This window comes from Salvelinus fontinalis, chromosome 36, assembly GCF_029448725.1.
Source record: "Salvelinus fontinalis isolate EN_2023a chromosome 36, ASM2944872v1, whole genome shotgun sequence".
Classification (NCBI taxonomy): domain Eukaryota; kingdom Metazoa; phylum Chordata; class Actinopteri; order Salmoniformes; family Salmonidae; genus Salvelinus; species Salvelinus fontinalis.
Genome location: NC_074700.1, coordinates 22371621 through 22388370, shown reverse-complemented (window position 1 = coordinate 22388370; position 16750 = coordinate 22371621). Strand labels below are relative to the sequence as shown.

The 16750-nt window shown below is 45.1% G+C and overlaps 1 protein-coding gene across 1 annotated transcript in view; it reads right to left on the bottom strand.

Moving 5' to 3' along the window:
- The window catches only part of LOC129835641 (uncharacterized), a gene marked incomplete at its 5' end in the record, with an annotated part of 390259 nt that overhangs the window by 81669 nt on the left and 291840 nt on the right, over positions 1-16750 (bottom strand). The window contains 1 exon segment of the mRNA XM_055901361.1: positions 13644-13675. Coding sequence (XP_055757336.1) covers positions 13644-13675 — 32 coding nt within the window.

Sequence of the window (16750 nt, the reverse complement as noted above, 5' to 3'; positions counted from 1 at the left end):
TAGAATCATCATCACCACCAGCAGTAGAATCATCACCACCAGCAGTAGAATCATAACCACCAGCAGTAGAATCATCACCATCACCACCACCAGCAGTAGAATCATCACCACCAGCACCACCAGCAGTAGAATCATCACCACCACCACCAGCAGTAGAATCATCACCACCAGCAGAAGATTAATCACCACCAACAGTAGAATCATCACCATCACCACCAGCAGTGGAATCATCACCATCACCACCAGCAGTAGAATAATCATCACCAGCAGTAGAATCATCAACATCACCACCAGCAGTGGAATCATCACCATCACCACCAGCAGTGGAATTATCAACATCACCACCAGCAGTAGAATCATCACCATCACCACCATTAGTAGAATCATTACCACCAGCAGTAGAATCATCACCATCACCAACAGCAGTAGAATAATCACCACCATTAGTAGAATCATCACCACCAACAGTAGAATCATCACCATCACCACCAACAGTAGAATCATCACCATCACCACCAGCAGTAGAATCATCATCACCACCAGCAGTAGAATCATCACCACCAGCAGTAGAATCATAACCACCAGCAGTAGAATCATCACCATCACCACCACCAGCAGTAGAATCATCACCATCACCACCACCAGCAGTAGAATCATCACCACCACCACCAGCAGTAGAATCATCACCACCAGCAGAAGATTAATCACCACCAACAGTAGAATCATCACCATCACCACCAGCAGTGGAATCATCACCATCACCACCAGCAGTAGAATAATCATCACCAGCAGTAGAATCATCAACATCACCACCAGCAGTGGAATCATCAACATCACCACCTGCAGTGGAACCATCACCACCAGCAGTGGAATCATCACCATCACCACCAGCAGTAGAATAATCATCACCAGCAGTAGAATCATCAACATCACCACCAGCAGTGGAATCATCAACATCACCCCCAGCAGTGGAATCATCACCATCACCACCAGCAGTGGAATCATCACCATCACCAACAGCAGTATAATCATCACCATCACCACCATTAGTAGAATCATTACCACCAGCAGTAGAATCATCACCATCACCACCAGCAGTAGAATCATCACCATCACCACCAGTAGTAGAATCATCACCACCAACAGTAGATTCATCACCATCACTACCAGCAGTATAATCATCACCATCACCACCAGTAGTATATTCATCACCACCAGCAGAAGAATCATCACCACCAGCAGTCAAATCATCAACATCCTCACCACCAGCAGTAGAATCATCACCATCATCGCCACCAACAGTAATATCATCACCATCATCACCAGCAGTAGAATCATCAACACCAGCAGTAGAATCATCACCACCAGCAGTAGATTCATCACCACCAACAATAGAATCATTACCATCACCACCAGCAGTAGAATCATCACCACCAGCAGTGGAATCATCACCATCACCACCAGTAGTAGAATCATCACCATCAGTAGTAGAATCATCACCACCAGCAGTAGAATCATCACCATCACCACCAGTAGTAGAATCATCAACATCACCACCAGTAGTAGAATCATCACCACCAGTAGTAGAATCATCACCATCATCACCAACAGTAGAATCATCACCATCCCCACCAACAGTAGAATCATCACCATCACCACCAGTAGTAGAATCATAACCACCAGCAGTAGAATCATCACCATCACCACCAGTAGTAGAATCATCACCACCAGCAGTGGAATTATCACCACCAGCAGTAGAATCATCACCATCACCACCAGCAGAAGAATCATCACCATCACCACCAGCAGTAGAATCATCACCACCAGCAGTAGAATCATCACCACCATCAGCAGAATCATCACCACCAGCAGTAGAATCATCACCACCAGCAGTAGATTCATCACCATCACCACCAACAGTAGAATCATCACCATCACCACCAGCAGTGGAATCATCACCATCACCACCAGCAGTGGAATCATCACCATCACCACCAGCAGTGGAATCATCACCATCACCACCAGCAGTAGATTCATCACCATCACCACCAACAGTAGAATCATCACTTTCACCACCAGCAGTGGAATCATCACCATCACCACCAGCAGTGGAATCATCACCATCACCACCAGCAGTAGAATCATCACCATCACCACCAACAGTAGAATCATCACCATCACCACCAGCAGTGGAATCATCACCATCACCACCAGCAGTGGAATCATCAACATCACCACCAGCAGTGGAGTCATCAACATCACCACCAGCAGTAGAATCATCAACATCACCACCAGCAGTAGAATCATCTCCAGCACCACCAGCAGTAGAATCATCACCATCATCACCACCAACAGTAGAATCATCACCATCACCACCAACAGTAGAATCATCACCATCACCACCAGCAGTAGAATCATCATCACCACCAGCAGTAGAATCATCATCACCACCAGCAGTAGAATCATCACCACCAGCAGTAGAATCATCACCACCAGCAGTGGAATCATCACCACCACCAGCAGTAGAATCATCACCACCAGCAGTAGAATCATCACCACCAGCAGTAGAATCATCACCACCAGCAGTAGAATCATCACCATCACCACCACCAGCAGTAGAATCTTCATCACCACCAGCAGTTGAATCATCACCACCAGCAGTAGAATCATCACCACCAGCAGTAGAATCATCACCACCAGCAGTAGAATCATCACCATCACCACCACCAGCAGTAGAATCATCACCATCACCACCACCAGCAGTAGAATCATCACCATCACCACCACCAGCAGTAGAATCATCACCACCACCACCAGCAGTAGAATCATAACCACCAGCAGAAGAATCATCACCACCAACAGTAGAATCATCACCATCACCACCAGCAGTAGAATCATCACCATCACCACCATTAGTAGAATCATTACCACCAGCAGTAGAATCATCACCTTCACCAGCAGCAGTGGAATCATCACCATCACCACCAGCAGTAGAATCATCACCATCACCACCAGCAGTAGAATCATCAACATCACCACCAGCAGGGGAATCATAACCATCACCACCAACAGTGGAATCATCACCATCACCACAAGCAGTGGAATCATCACCATGACCACCAGCAGTGGAATCATCAACATCACCACCAGCAGTGGAATCATCAACATCAGCAGTGGAATCATCACCATCACCACCATCAGTGGAATCATCACCATCCCCAACAGCAGTATAATCATTACCACCAGCAGTAGAATCATCCACATCACCACCAGCAGTAGAATCATCACCATCACCACCATTAGTAGAATCATCACCACCAACAGTAGAATCATCACCATCACCACCAACAGTAGAATCATCACCATCACCACCAGCAGTAGAATCATCATCACCACCACCAGCAGTGGAATCATCAACATCACCACCAGCAGTGGAATCATCACCATCAGCAGTGGAATCATCACCATCACCACCTGCAGTGGAATCATCACCATCACCACCAGCAGTGGAATCATCAACATCACCCCCAGCAGTGGAATCATCACCATCACCACCAGCAGTGGAATCATCACCATCACCACCAGCAGTAGAATCATCACCATCACCACCATTAGTAGAATCATTACCACCAGCAGTAGAATCATCACCATCACCACCAGCAGTAGAATCATCACCATCACCACCAGTAGCAGAATCATCACCAACAACAGTAGATTCATCACCATCACCACCAGCAGTAGAATCATCACCATCACCACCAGTAGTAGAATCATCACCACCAGCAGAAGAATCATCACCACCAGCAGTCAAATCATCAACATCCTCACCACCAGCACTAGAATCATCACCATCATCGCCACCAACAGTAGTATCATCACCATCATCACCAGCAGTAGAATCATCACCACCAGCAGTAGAATCATCACCACCAGCAGTAGAATCATCACCACCAGCAGTAGAATCATCACCACCAACAGTAGAATCATTACCATCAACACCAGCAGTAGAATCATCACCACCAGCAGTGGAATCATCACCATCACCACCAGTAGTAGAATCATCACCATCAGTAGTAGAATCATCACCACCAGCAGTAGAATCATCAACATCACCACTAGTAGTAGAATCATAACCACCAGCAGTAGAATCATCACCATCACCACCAGCAGTAGAATCATCACCGTCACCACCAGTAGTAGAATCATCAACATCACCACCAGTAGTAGAATCATCACCACCAGTAGTAGAATCATAACCACCAGCAGTAGAATCATCACCATCACCACCAGTAGTAGAATCATCACCACCAGCAGTGGAATTATCACCACCAGCAGTAGAATCATCACCATCACCACCAGCAGTAGAATCATCACCATCACCACCAGCAGTAGAATCATCACCACCAGCAGTAGAATCATCACCACCAGCAGTAGAATCATCACCACCAGCAGTAGAATCATCACCACCAGCAGTAGAATCATCACCATCACCACCAACAGTAGAATCATCACCATCACCACCAGCAGTGGAATCATCACCATCACCACCAGCAGTGGAATCATCACCATCACCAGCAGCAGTGGAATCATCACCATCACCACCAGCAGTAGATTCATCACCATCACCACCAACAGTAGAATCATCACCATCACCACCAGCAGTGGAATCATCACCATCACCACCAGCAGTGCAATCATCAACATCACCACCAGCAGTGGAGTCATCAACATCACCACCAGCAGTAGAATCATCAACATCACCACCAGCAGTAGAATCATCTCCAGCACCACCAGCAGTAGAATCATCACCATCATCACCACCAACAGTAGAATCATCACCATCACCACCAACAGTAGAATCATCACCATCACCACCAGCAGTAGAATCATCATCACCACCAGCAGTAGAATCATCACCACCAGCAGTAGAATCATCACCATCACCACCAGCAGTAGAATCATCACCATCACCACCAACAGTAGAATCATCACCACCAACAGTGGAATCATCACCACCAGCAGTAGAATCATCACCACCAGCAGTAGAATCATCATCACCACCAGCAGTAGAATCATCACCACCAGCAGTAGAATCATCACCATCACCACCAGCAGTAGAATCATCACCATCACCACCAACAGTAGAATCATCACCACCAGCAGTAGAATCATCACCATCACCACCAGCAGTGGAATCATCACCATCACCACCAGCAGTAGAATCATCACCATCACCACCAGCAGTGGAATCATCACCATCACCACCAGCAGTGGAATCAACACCATCACCACCAGCAGTGGAATCATCACCATCAGCAGTGGAATCATCACCATCACCACCTGCAGTGGAATCATCACCATCACCACCAGCAGTGGAATCATCAACATCACCCCCAGCAGTGGAATCATCACCATCACCACCAGCAGTGGAATCATCACCATCACCAACAGCAGTATAATCATCACCATCACCACCATTAGTAGAATCATTACCACCAGCAGTAGAATCATCACCATCACCACCAGCAGTAGAATCATCACCATCACCACCAGTAGTAGAATCATCACCACCAACAGTAGATTCATCACCATCACCACCAGCAGTAGAATCATCACCATCACCACCAGTAGTAGAATCATCACCACCAGCAGAAGAATCATCACCACCAGCAGTCAAATCATCAACATCCTCACCACCAGCACTAAAATCATCACCATCATCGCCACCAACAGTAGTATCATCACCATCATCACCAGCAGTAGAATCATCACCACCAGCAGTAGAATCATCACCACCAGCAGTAGAATCATCACCACCAGCAGTAGAATCATCACCACCAACAGTAGAATCATTACCATCAACACCAGCAGTAGAATCATCACCACCAGCAGTGGAATCATCACCATCACCACCAGTAGTAGAATCATCACCATCAGTAGTAGAATCATCACCACCAGCAGTAGAATCATCAACATCACCACTAGTAGTAGAATCATAACCACCAGCAGTAGAATCATCACCATCACCACCAGCAGTAGAATCATCACCGTCACCACCAGTAGTAGAATCATCAACATCACCACCAGTAGTAGAATCATCACCACCAGTAGTAGAATCATAACCACCAGCAGTAGAATCATCACCATCACCACCAGTAGTAGAATCATCACCACCAGCAGTGGAATTATCACCACCAGCAGTAGAATCATCACCATCACCACCAGCAGTAGAATCATCACCACCAGCAGTAGAATCATCACCACCAGCAGTAGAATCATCACCACCAGCAGTAGAATCATCACCACCAGCAGTAGAATCATCACCACCAGCAGTAGAATCATCACCATCACCACCAACAGTAGAATCATCACCATCACCACCAGCAGTGGAATCATCACCATCACCACCAGCAGTGGAATCATCACCATCACCAGCAGCAGTGGAATCATCACCATCACCACCAGCAGTAGATTCATCACCATCACCACCAACAGTAGAATCATCACCATCACCACCAGCAGTGGAATCATCACCATCACCACCAGCAGTGGAATCATCAACATCACCACCAGCAGTGGAGTCATCAACATCACCACCAGCAGTAGAATCATCAACATCACCACCAGCAGTAGAATCATCTCCAGCACCACCAGCAGTAGAATCATCACCATCATCACCACCAACAGTAGAATCATCACCATCACCACCAACAGTAGAATCATCACCATCACCACCAGCAGTAGAATCATCATCACCACCAGCAGTAGAATCATCACCACCAGCAGTAGAATCATCACCATCACCACCAGCAGTAGAATCATCACCATCACCACCAACAGTAGAATCATCACCACCAACAGTGGAATCATCACCACCAGCAGTAGAATCATCACCACCAGCAGTAGAATCATCATCACCACCAGCAGTAGAATCATCACCACCAGCAGTAGAATCATCACCATCACCACCAGCAGTAGAATCATCACCATCACCACCAACAGTAGAATCATCACCACCAGCAGTAGAATCATCACCATCACCACCAGCAGTGGAATCATCACCATCACCACCAGCAGTAGAATCATCACCATCACCACCAGCAGTGGAATCATCACCATCACCACCAGCAGTGGAATTAACACCATCACCACCAGCAGTGGAATCATCACCATCAGCAGTGGAATCATCACCATCACCACCTGCAGTGGAATCATCACCATCACCACCAGCAGTGGAATCATCAACATCACCCCCAGCAGTGGAATCATCACCATCACCACCAGCAGTGGAATCATCACCATCACCAACAGCAGTATAATCATCACCATCACCACCATTAGTAGAATCATCACCACCAGCAGTAGATTCATCACCATCACCACCAGCAGTAGAATCATCACCATCACCACCAGTAGTAGAATCATCACCACCAACAGTAGATTCATCACCATCACCACCAGCAGTAGAATCATCACCATCACCACCAGTAGTAGAATCATCACCACCAGCAGAAGAATCATCACCACCAGCAGTCAAATCATCAACATCCTCACCACCAGCACTAGAATCATCACCATCATCGCCACCAACAGTAGTATCATCACCATCATCACCAGCAGTAGAATCATCACCACCAGCAGTAGAATCATCACCACCAGCAGTAGAATCATCACCACCAACAGTAGAATCATTACCATCATCACCAGCAGTAGAATCATCACCACCAGCAGTAGAATCATCACCACCAGCAGTAGAATCATCACCACCAACAGTAGAATCATTACCATCAACACCAGCAGTAGAATCATCACCACCAGCAGTGGAATCATCACCATCACCACCAGTAGTAGAATCATCACCATCAGTAGTAGAATCATCACCACCAGCAGTAGAATCATCAACATCACCACTAGTAGTAGAATCATAACCACCAGCAGTAGAATCATCACCATCACCACCAGCAGTAGAATCATCACCGTCACCACCAGTAGTAGAATCATCAACATCACCACCAGTAGTAGAATCATCACCACCAGTAGTAGAATCATAACCACCAGCAGTAGAATCATCACCATCACCACCAGTAGTAGAATCATCACCACCAGCAGTGGAATTATCACCACCAGCAGTAGAATCATCACCATCACCACCAGCAGTAGAATCATCACCATCACCACCAGCAGTAGAATCATCACCACCAGCAGTAGAATCATCACCACCAGCAGTAGAATCATCACCACCAGCAGTAGAATCATCACCATCACCACCAACAGTAGAATCATCACCATCACCACCAGCAGTGGAATCATCACCATCACCATCACCACCAGCAGTGGAATCATCACCATCACCACCAGCAGTGGAATCATCACCATCACCACCAGCAGTAGATTCATCACCATCACCACCAACAGTAGAATCATCACCATCACCACCAGCAGTGGAATCATCACCATCACCACCAGCAGTGGAATCATCAACATCACCACCAGCAGTGGAGTCATCAACATCACCACCAGCAGTAGAATCATCAACATCACCACCAGCAGTAGAATCATCTCCAGCACCACCAGCAGTAGAATCATCACCATCATCACCACCAACAGTAGAATCATCACCATCACCACCAACAGTAGAATCATCACCATCACCACCAGCAGTAGAATCATCATCACCACCAGCAGTAGAATCATCACCACCAGCAGTAGAATCATCACCATCACCACCAGCAGTAGAATCATCACCATCACCACCAACAGTAGAATCATCACCACCAACAGTGGAATCATCACCACCAGCAGTAGAATCATCACCACCAGCAGTAGAATCATCATCACCACCAGCAGTAGAATCATCACCATCACCACCAGCAGTAGAATCATCACCATCACCACCAACAGTAGAATCATCACCACCAGCAGTAGAATCATCACCATCACCACCAGCAGTGGAATCATCACCATCACCACCAGCAGTAGAATCATCACCATCACCACCAGCAGTGGAATCATCACCATCACCACCAGCAGTGGAATCATCACCATCACCACCAGCAGTGGAATCATCACCATCACCACCAGCAGTAGAATCATCACCATCACCACCAACAGTAGAATCATCACCATCACCACCAGCAGTGGAATCATCACCATCACCACCAGCAGTGGAATCATCAACATCACCACCAGCAGTGGAGTCATCAACATCACCACCAGCAGTAGAATCATCAACATCACCACCATCAGTAGAATCATCACCATCACCACCAGCAGTAGAATCATCATCACCACCAGCAGTAGAATCATCATCACCACCAGCAGTAGAATCATCACCACCAGCAGTAGAATCATCACCACCAGCAGTGGAATCATCACCACCACCAGCAGTAGAATCAACACCACCAGCAGTAGAATCATCACCACCAGCAGTAGAATCATCACCACCAGCAGTAGAATCATCACCATCACCACCAGTAGTAGAATCATCACCATCACCACCAGCAGAAGAATCATCACCATCACCCCCAGCAGTAGAATCATCACCATCACCACCAGCAGTAGAATCATCACCACCAGCAGTGGAATCATCACCATCACCACCAGTAGTAGAATCATCACCATCCCCACCAGTAGTAGAATCATCACCACCAGCGGTAGAATCATCACCATCACCACCAGCAGTGGAATCACCACCATCACCACTAACAGTAGAACCATCACCATCAGCAGTTGAATCATCACCACCAGCAGTAGAACCATCAACATCACCAAAATGGGACAATTACATGGGGTCCATAGGGCTCTGTTCAAAAGTAGTGCACTATACACGGAATAGGGAGCTATTTGGGAGTCGAGCACAGTCATACTGCCCTACAATGCAAAAGGCAGTAACTGCTAATTTGGTCAAAAATGAGATAATGTCATTTTTTGCTACATTAAAAATATGCTTAATCATGTGGACAAGTATCCTGCCTCTATTGTGTTTTGGAGAAAATGGGGGTCATGTTTGCAGTAACTGCATAAAGTTACTGTAAAACCAGGGTAAATAAAATCAATTTTTCTCAGTTCCACACTATGAGCAGTTACTGCCTTTTTGCTTGGTAGGGCAGCATAGTTCTATGTATCTTATTTTCCTGAACCAGCAAATCTTACCTGTGTACAAAGAGGACAGACAATTCTTGTAGTTGGGACTTGTGTTCTTATTGTATTCCTGTGTTGTAGTCTCTTCCTCTCTTCTCCCGACACCTCATCTCTCTCATCTCTCTTCTCCCAACACCTCATCTCTCTCATCTCTCTCATCTCTCTTCTCCCAACACCTCATCTCTCTCTTCTCCCGACACCTCATCTCTCTCATTTCTCTTCTCCCAACACCTCATCTCTCTCTTCTCCCAACACCTCATCTCTCTCTTCTCCCAACACCTCATCTCTCTCTTCTCCCAACACCGTATATATCTCTCTTCTCCCAACACCGTACATCTCTCTCTTCTCCCAACACCTCACATCTCTCTCTTCTCCCAACACCTCATATCTCCTTCCTCCCAACACCTCATCTCTCTCTTCTCCCAACACCTCATCTCTCTCTTCTCCCAACACCTCATCTCTCTCTTCTCCCAACACCTCATCTCTCTCTTCTCCCAACACCTCATCTCTCTCTTCTCCCAACACCTCATCTCTCTCTTCTCCCAACACCTCACCTCTCTCTTCTCCCAACACCTCACCTCTCTCTTCTCCCAACACCTCACCTCTCTCTTCTCCCAACAACTCACCTCTCTCTTCTCCCAACACCTCACCTCTCTCTTCTCCCAACACCTCATCTCTCTCTTCCCAACACCTCATCTCTCTCTTCTCCTCTTGAACCCCAGTTCTGTTTATTATGTTCATGCTATCCATGCAAAACTGTCTGTCACAAATAGTTCACAGTGCCATTGTCTACACCCCATCTCTTACCTGTATCATTTGCATATGACAATGTTTCATACAGGCCCATGAAAATCATTGTTCTAGGTAAAAGAAAATCTACAGTAGTGTTGTTCTATTGTTGTTCTGTTGTTCTATTGTATTGACTTTAGGTATTTCTCTTATAAAATACTCTGACATTTTAACTCTATGTAGTTATACAAAATTCATATGTTTACTCTCCATGTTTACTGAAAAGTAAGGTCAACCATAGAGATCCTATCATTCAATGAATTCTATGGGGTCAAGTCTATTGAAATGAAGGGGTTCAGAAGGAATTAGAGTATTAACACAGAGCAAGGATGGACAGTGACCAGAAATCATCCCAGGCATTTCTAATACACTAGTCCATTTTTTGTCCTTGAGGCCCCCACACCGGTCCATTTTCCAACATTATTAGCCATAATAATGATCATTCTGCGCAAAACCCCCCAATTTAAACAGGCCCATCTGGCATTGATCCAAACTATGCCTTGACCAGTCTGTTTCTGACACAGAGCATAAAAACTCATCACAAAAGCTGTATTGTGCAAGGTTGGAAAGACAGGCTGATTTAAAGGAGAGAGTTCACCTATAGAACACAGTTTACCAGTCATAATATAATTGATGCCATTTAGTAGATACTTTTATCCATACTTCTGGCCCTTCTTTGGACACTGTGTTAACAAACCTCCAGACGAACTTCAATGCCATACAACACTCCTTCCGTGGCCTCCAACTGCTCTTAAATGCAAGTAAAACTGAATGCATGCTATTCAACCGATCACTGCCCGCACCCGCCCACCCGACTGGCATTACTACTCTGGACGGTTCTGACTTAGAAAATGTGGAGAACTAGAAATACCTAGGTGTCTGGTTAGACTGTAAACTCTCCTTCCAGACTCACATTAAACATCTCCAATCCAAAATTAAATCTAGAATTGGCTTCCTATTTCCCAACAAAGCATCCTTCACTCATGCTGCCAAACATACCCTTGTAAAACTGACTATCCTACCGATCCTTGACTTCGGCGACGTCATTTACAAAATAGCCTCCAACACTCAACTCAGCAAATTGGATGTAGTCTATCACAGTGCCATCCGTTTTGTCACCAAAGCCCCATATACTACCCACCACTGCGACCTGTATCCTTCATATTCTTTGCCAAACCCACTGGCCCCAGGTCATCTATAAGTCTTTGCTAGGTAAAGCCCTGCCTTATCTCAGCTCACTGGTCACCATAGCAGCACCCACCCGTAGGACACGCTCCAGCAGGTATATTTCACTGGTTATCCCTAAAGCTAACTCCTCCTTTGGCCGCCTTTCCTTCCAGTTCACTGCTGCCAATGACTGGAACGAATTGCAAAAATCACTGAACCTGGAGTCCTATATCTCCCTCACTAACTTTAAGCATCAGCTGTCAGAGCAGCTTGCTGATCATTGCACCTGCACACAACCCATCTGTAAATAGCCCACCCAACTACCTCATCCTCATATTGTTATTTATTATTTTGCTCCTTTGCACCCCAGTATCTCTACTTGCACATTCATCTTCTGCACATCTATCACTCCAGTGTTTATCTTAATCTTAGTACATTTGCGCACACTATATATAGATTTTTCTATTGTGTTATTGACTGTACATTTGTTTATCCCATGTGTAACTGTGTTGTTTGTGTCGCACTGCTTTGCTTTATCTTGGCCAGGACGCAGTTGTAAATGAGAACTTGTTCTCAACTGTCCTACCTGGTTAAATAAAGGTGAAATGAAAATACATTTAAAAAAAGCGACTTATATTATAGTAAGTGCATAGATTTTATTTTCAGTATAAAATCAACTAAAATCTAACCAATAGTGCAAAAATGTATTAGGTGAACAATAGGTAAGTAAAGAAATAAAACAACAGTAAAAAGACAGGCTATATACAGTAGCGAGGCTATATACAGACACCGGTTAGTCAGGCTGATTTGAGGTAGTATGTACATGTAGATATGGTTAAAGTGACTATGCATAGATGATGAACAGAGAGTAGCAGTAGCGTAAAAGAGGGGTTGGTGGGGGGGGCACACAATGCAAATAGTCCGGGTAGCCATTTGATTACCTGTTCAGGAGTCTTATGGCTTGGGGGTAAAAACTGTTTAGAAGCCTTTTTGTCCTAGACTTGGCACTCTGGTACCACTTGCCATGCGGTGATAGAGAGAACAGTCTATGACTGTGCTTCTACACCTGTATTGCTTGCTGTTTGGGGTTTTAGGCTGGGTTTCTGTACAGCACTTTGATATATCAGCTGATGTAAGAAGGGCTATGTAAATACATTTGATTTGATTTGATGACTGGGGTGGCTGGGGTCTTTGAACATTTTTAGGGCCTTCCTCTGACACCGCCTGGTGTAGAGGTCCTGGATGGCAGGCAGCTTAGCCCCAGTGATGTACTGGGCCGTACGCACTCTCATCTGTAGTGCCTTGCGGTCAGAGGCCGAGCAATTGCCGTACCAGGCAGTGATGCAACCAGTCAGGATGCTCTCGATGGTGCAGCTGTAGAACCTTTAGATCTGTACCTAGGGGAAACGTCACACCGGACCTACACAGAAAAAGGGTGAGCTTATTCTGCACAACTAAACTGAGTAACAGATAAAAGGTCTAGTTTGCCGTCGTAGTCGAGAACTGTAGAACCTGGTGACATTGAGCCTGTTGAAAGACAGTATTATGGAACTGTTAAATTAGCCTCTGATGCAAATGGCTGTTGAAATATTTGACTACGGTCAGCTCATTTGTTGACTGTGGTTGCAATGTTTTACATAGGCCTAAAAGACACTCTGGGGTGAAGTTTCCCCCAGGTACAATAAAGATCTTGCATCAGCTTCCTCTCCCTCGATCCTGACCTTAACCATTACTCAAGATCAGTGTCTAGGGCAAACTCCAACTTCAACTAATTTTATGGGTTAAGTTTAGGCAAGAAGTTTAAGGTCAGGGTTAGGTTAAGTTTAGAGTTTAAAGTTTGGGTTGGATTAGACTGGAAACCTTAATCGTAAGCCGCAATTTACATCCTGCCTTTTAAAATATTTTACCCCTTTCCTCCCCAATTGGTAATTACAGTCTTGTCCCATCGCTGGAACTCTCTTGGGAGAGGCGAAGGTCGAGAGCCATGCGTCCTCCAAAACACGACCCTGCCAAGCCGCACTGGAAGCCAGCTGCACCAATATGTTGGAGGAAACACCGTACAACTGGCAACCATGTCAGCGTCCATGCGCCTCGCTCGCCACAGGAGTCCCTAGAGCGCGATGGGACAAGAACATCCCGGCCGGCCAAACCCTCCCCTATCCCGGACGACGCTGGGCCAATTGTACACCGTCTCATGGATCTCCCAGTCGCTGCCTGCTGTTCAACAGCCCGGGATCAAACCGGATCTGTAGTGACGCCTCATGCACTGCGATGCAATGCCTTAGACCGCCGCGCCACTCGTCTTTTTACAGCAAACAAAAACACTAACAGTCGCATACTCATTTGACTGGCTCTGTTGTTGACTACGGTCGAGGTCAAGTTCATGTTTTTACTGGCACGGCAGTCAAGGTCACTAAAATACATGGATGTTAAACTACATACACAATAAAACATTTAAATGTAAATCACATGTGCAATTCATGACAATATGTACATTTAAAATTGTGTGATTTTCCACATATGAATTAATGGAACTTCTTGTTTCCCTTTCTAACCAAGGATATTACTTGACGTGGTCAACTCATTTGTTGGTGTTCGTGCTCCAGACCTGGTACCCTGTGTGTTTGGGTTGGTCCACATTCTTTCCGCGCCCTGTGTCGTGGGCATCGTTTTCGGTGCGTTATTAAAGTGCACTTCTTCCTGTGGAACTTGTGCTCTCTGCGCCTGATTCTGCCTCACGCACCTAGTCTCTCGTGACACATACACATGGTTAGCAGATGTTAAAGCGAGTGTAGCAAAATGCTTGTGCTTCTAGTTCCGACCATGCAGTAATATCTAACCTAACAATTTCACAACAACTACCTTATACACACAAGTGTAAAGGAATGAATAAGAATATGTACATAAAAATATATGAATGAGTGATGGCCGAACGGCATAGGCAAGATGCAGTAGATGGTATAGAGTACAGTATAAACATATGAGACGAGTAATGTAGGGTATGTAAACATTATATAAAGGCATTGTTTAAAGTCGCTAGTGATACATTTATTACATACATTTTTCATTATTAAAGTGGCTAGAGATGAGTCAGTATGTTGGCAGTAGCCTCTCAATGTTAGTGATGGATGTTTAACAGTCTGGCCTTGAGACAGAAGCTGTTTTTCAGAAGGCCATGAACAGTCAAAAAATGCAAAAGGCTAACACTACTCCTTTCACTATCTCTGTTGTAAACTGGTGGTACATAGAACAGTGACGTGTTCTCTAAACACTATAAACAAAGTGGTGAATAGGTGTACTGTCAGCCCCTTTATTCTGACAGGGATTATAGACAGTGCTGCCTCTAGCTGGTTTTCTTGTCAAAAGTGATAACAACATAATTCATAAAATGTATCATATTTTAAGGGTGATGAGGATGACAACAATCCTGTCTAAATGTATTCACCTTTGGTCTGTAGGTACAAGAGGTCTGTCTCATTCACTACTCATTTGACTATCTCTGTGGTAAACTGGTGGTACATAGAACAGTGACGTGTTCTCTAAACACTATAAAATATAATAAACCAAGTGACGAATAGGTGTACTGTCAGCCCCTTTATTCTGACAGGGATTATAGACCGTGCTGCCTCCAGAGAGAGGTTCAGATGAACAGAGAGACTCCACAGTACTACATCAGGTAAAGACATTTCACCAATACAGAGGAAAGCTAGCTGGTTTTCTTGTCAAAAGTGATACCAACATAATTCATTAAATGTATCATATTTTATGGGTGATGAGGATGACAACAATCCTGTCTAAATGTATTCACCTTTGGTCTGTAGGTACAAGAGGTCTGTCTTATTAAGTCATGGACAAGCTGGTCCTGTTTCTCTCTGGTCAGTGTCTTTATTATGGTTTTGTTTTTAAATCCATATTTTAGATTTTAAGTTGACAATATTTATCTGGCAGAATTTTCCATTTACACGTATTTTCACATATTGAGCTGGAATGGATATCTATAGGCTACAGTAGTTAGAAAATATCATCATTGGTTTGCTAAGAACATTTATATGTACAGGTACGCTGGTCGAAAAGTTACCAGCTTTTTATGCTTTTGTCACACTGCATGGAGAGCAAACCATGGCAGTTATTGAACCAGTGCTAACATGTAGATAATGTTCCTCACATAGACACTACAGTGAAAATATGAATGACATAATGGACTTCTCCACAGTGCTCTACACTCTCTCCTCATGCCTTGCTCACGAGTATCACTTTGTGAACATGAATAAGACTTGGACTGAAGCACAAGCCTACTGCAGAGAGAAGTACACTGACCTGGCCACCATAGACAACATGGAGGATATGAACAGACTGATCAACACTGTAGACAGTGGTTATAATGGATCAGCCTGGATAGGGCTGCAGAAGGGAGAGTGGCAGTGGTCTCTGGCAGACAGAGATTACAGTCAGGGATATGTCAACTGGGAAGAGAACGAACCCAATAATGCCAGAGGGAAGGAGGACTGTGTATTCATGAGACGCAGTGGTCAATGGAATGATGCCCCGTGTAACGTTCAGCATTTCTTCATCTGCTATGGCAGTAAGTAACCCTATTAGGAACACCTGCTCTTTCCATGACATGGACTGACCAGGTGAATCTAGGTGAAAGTTA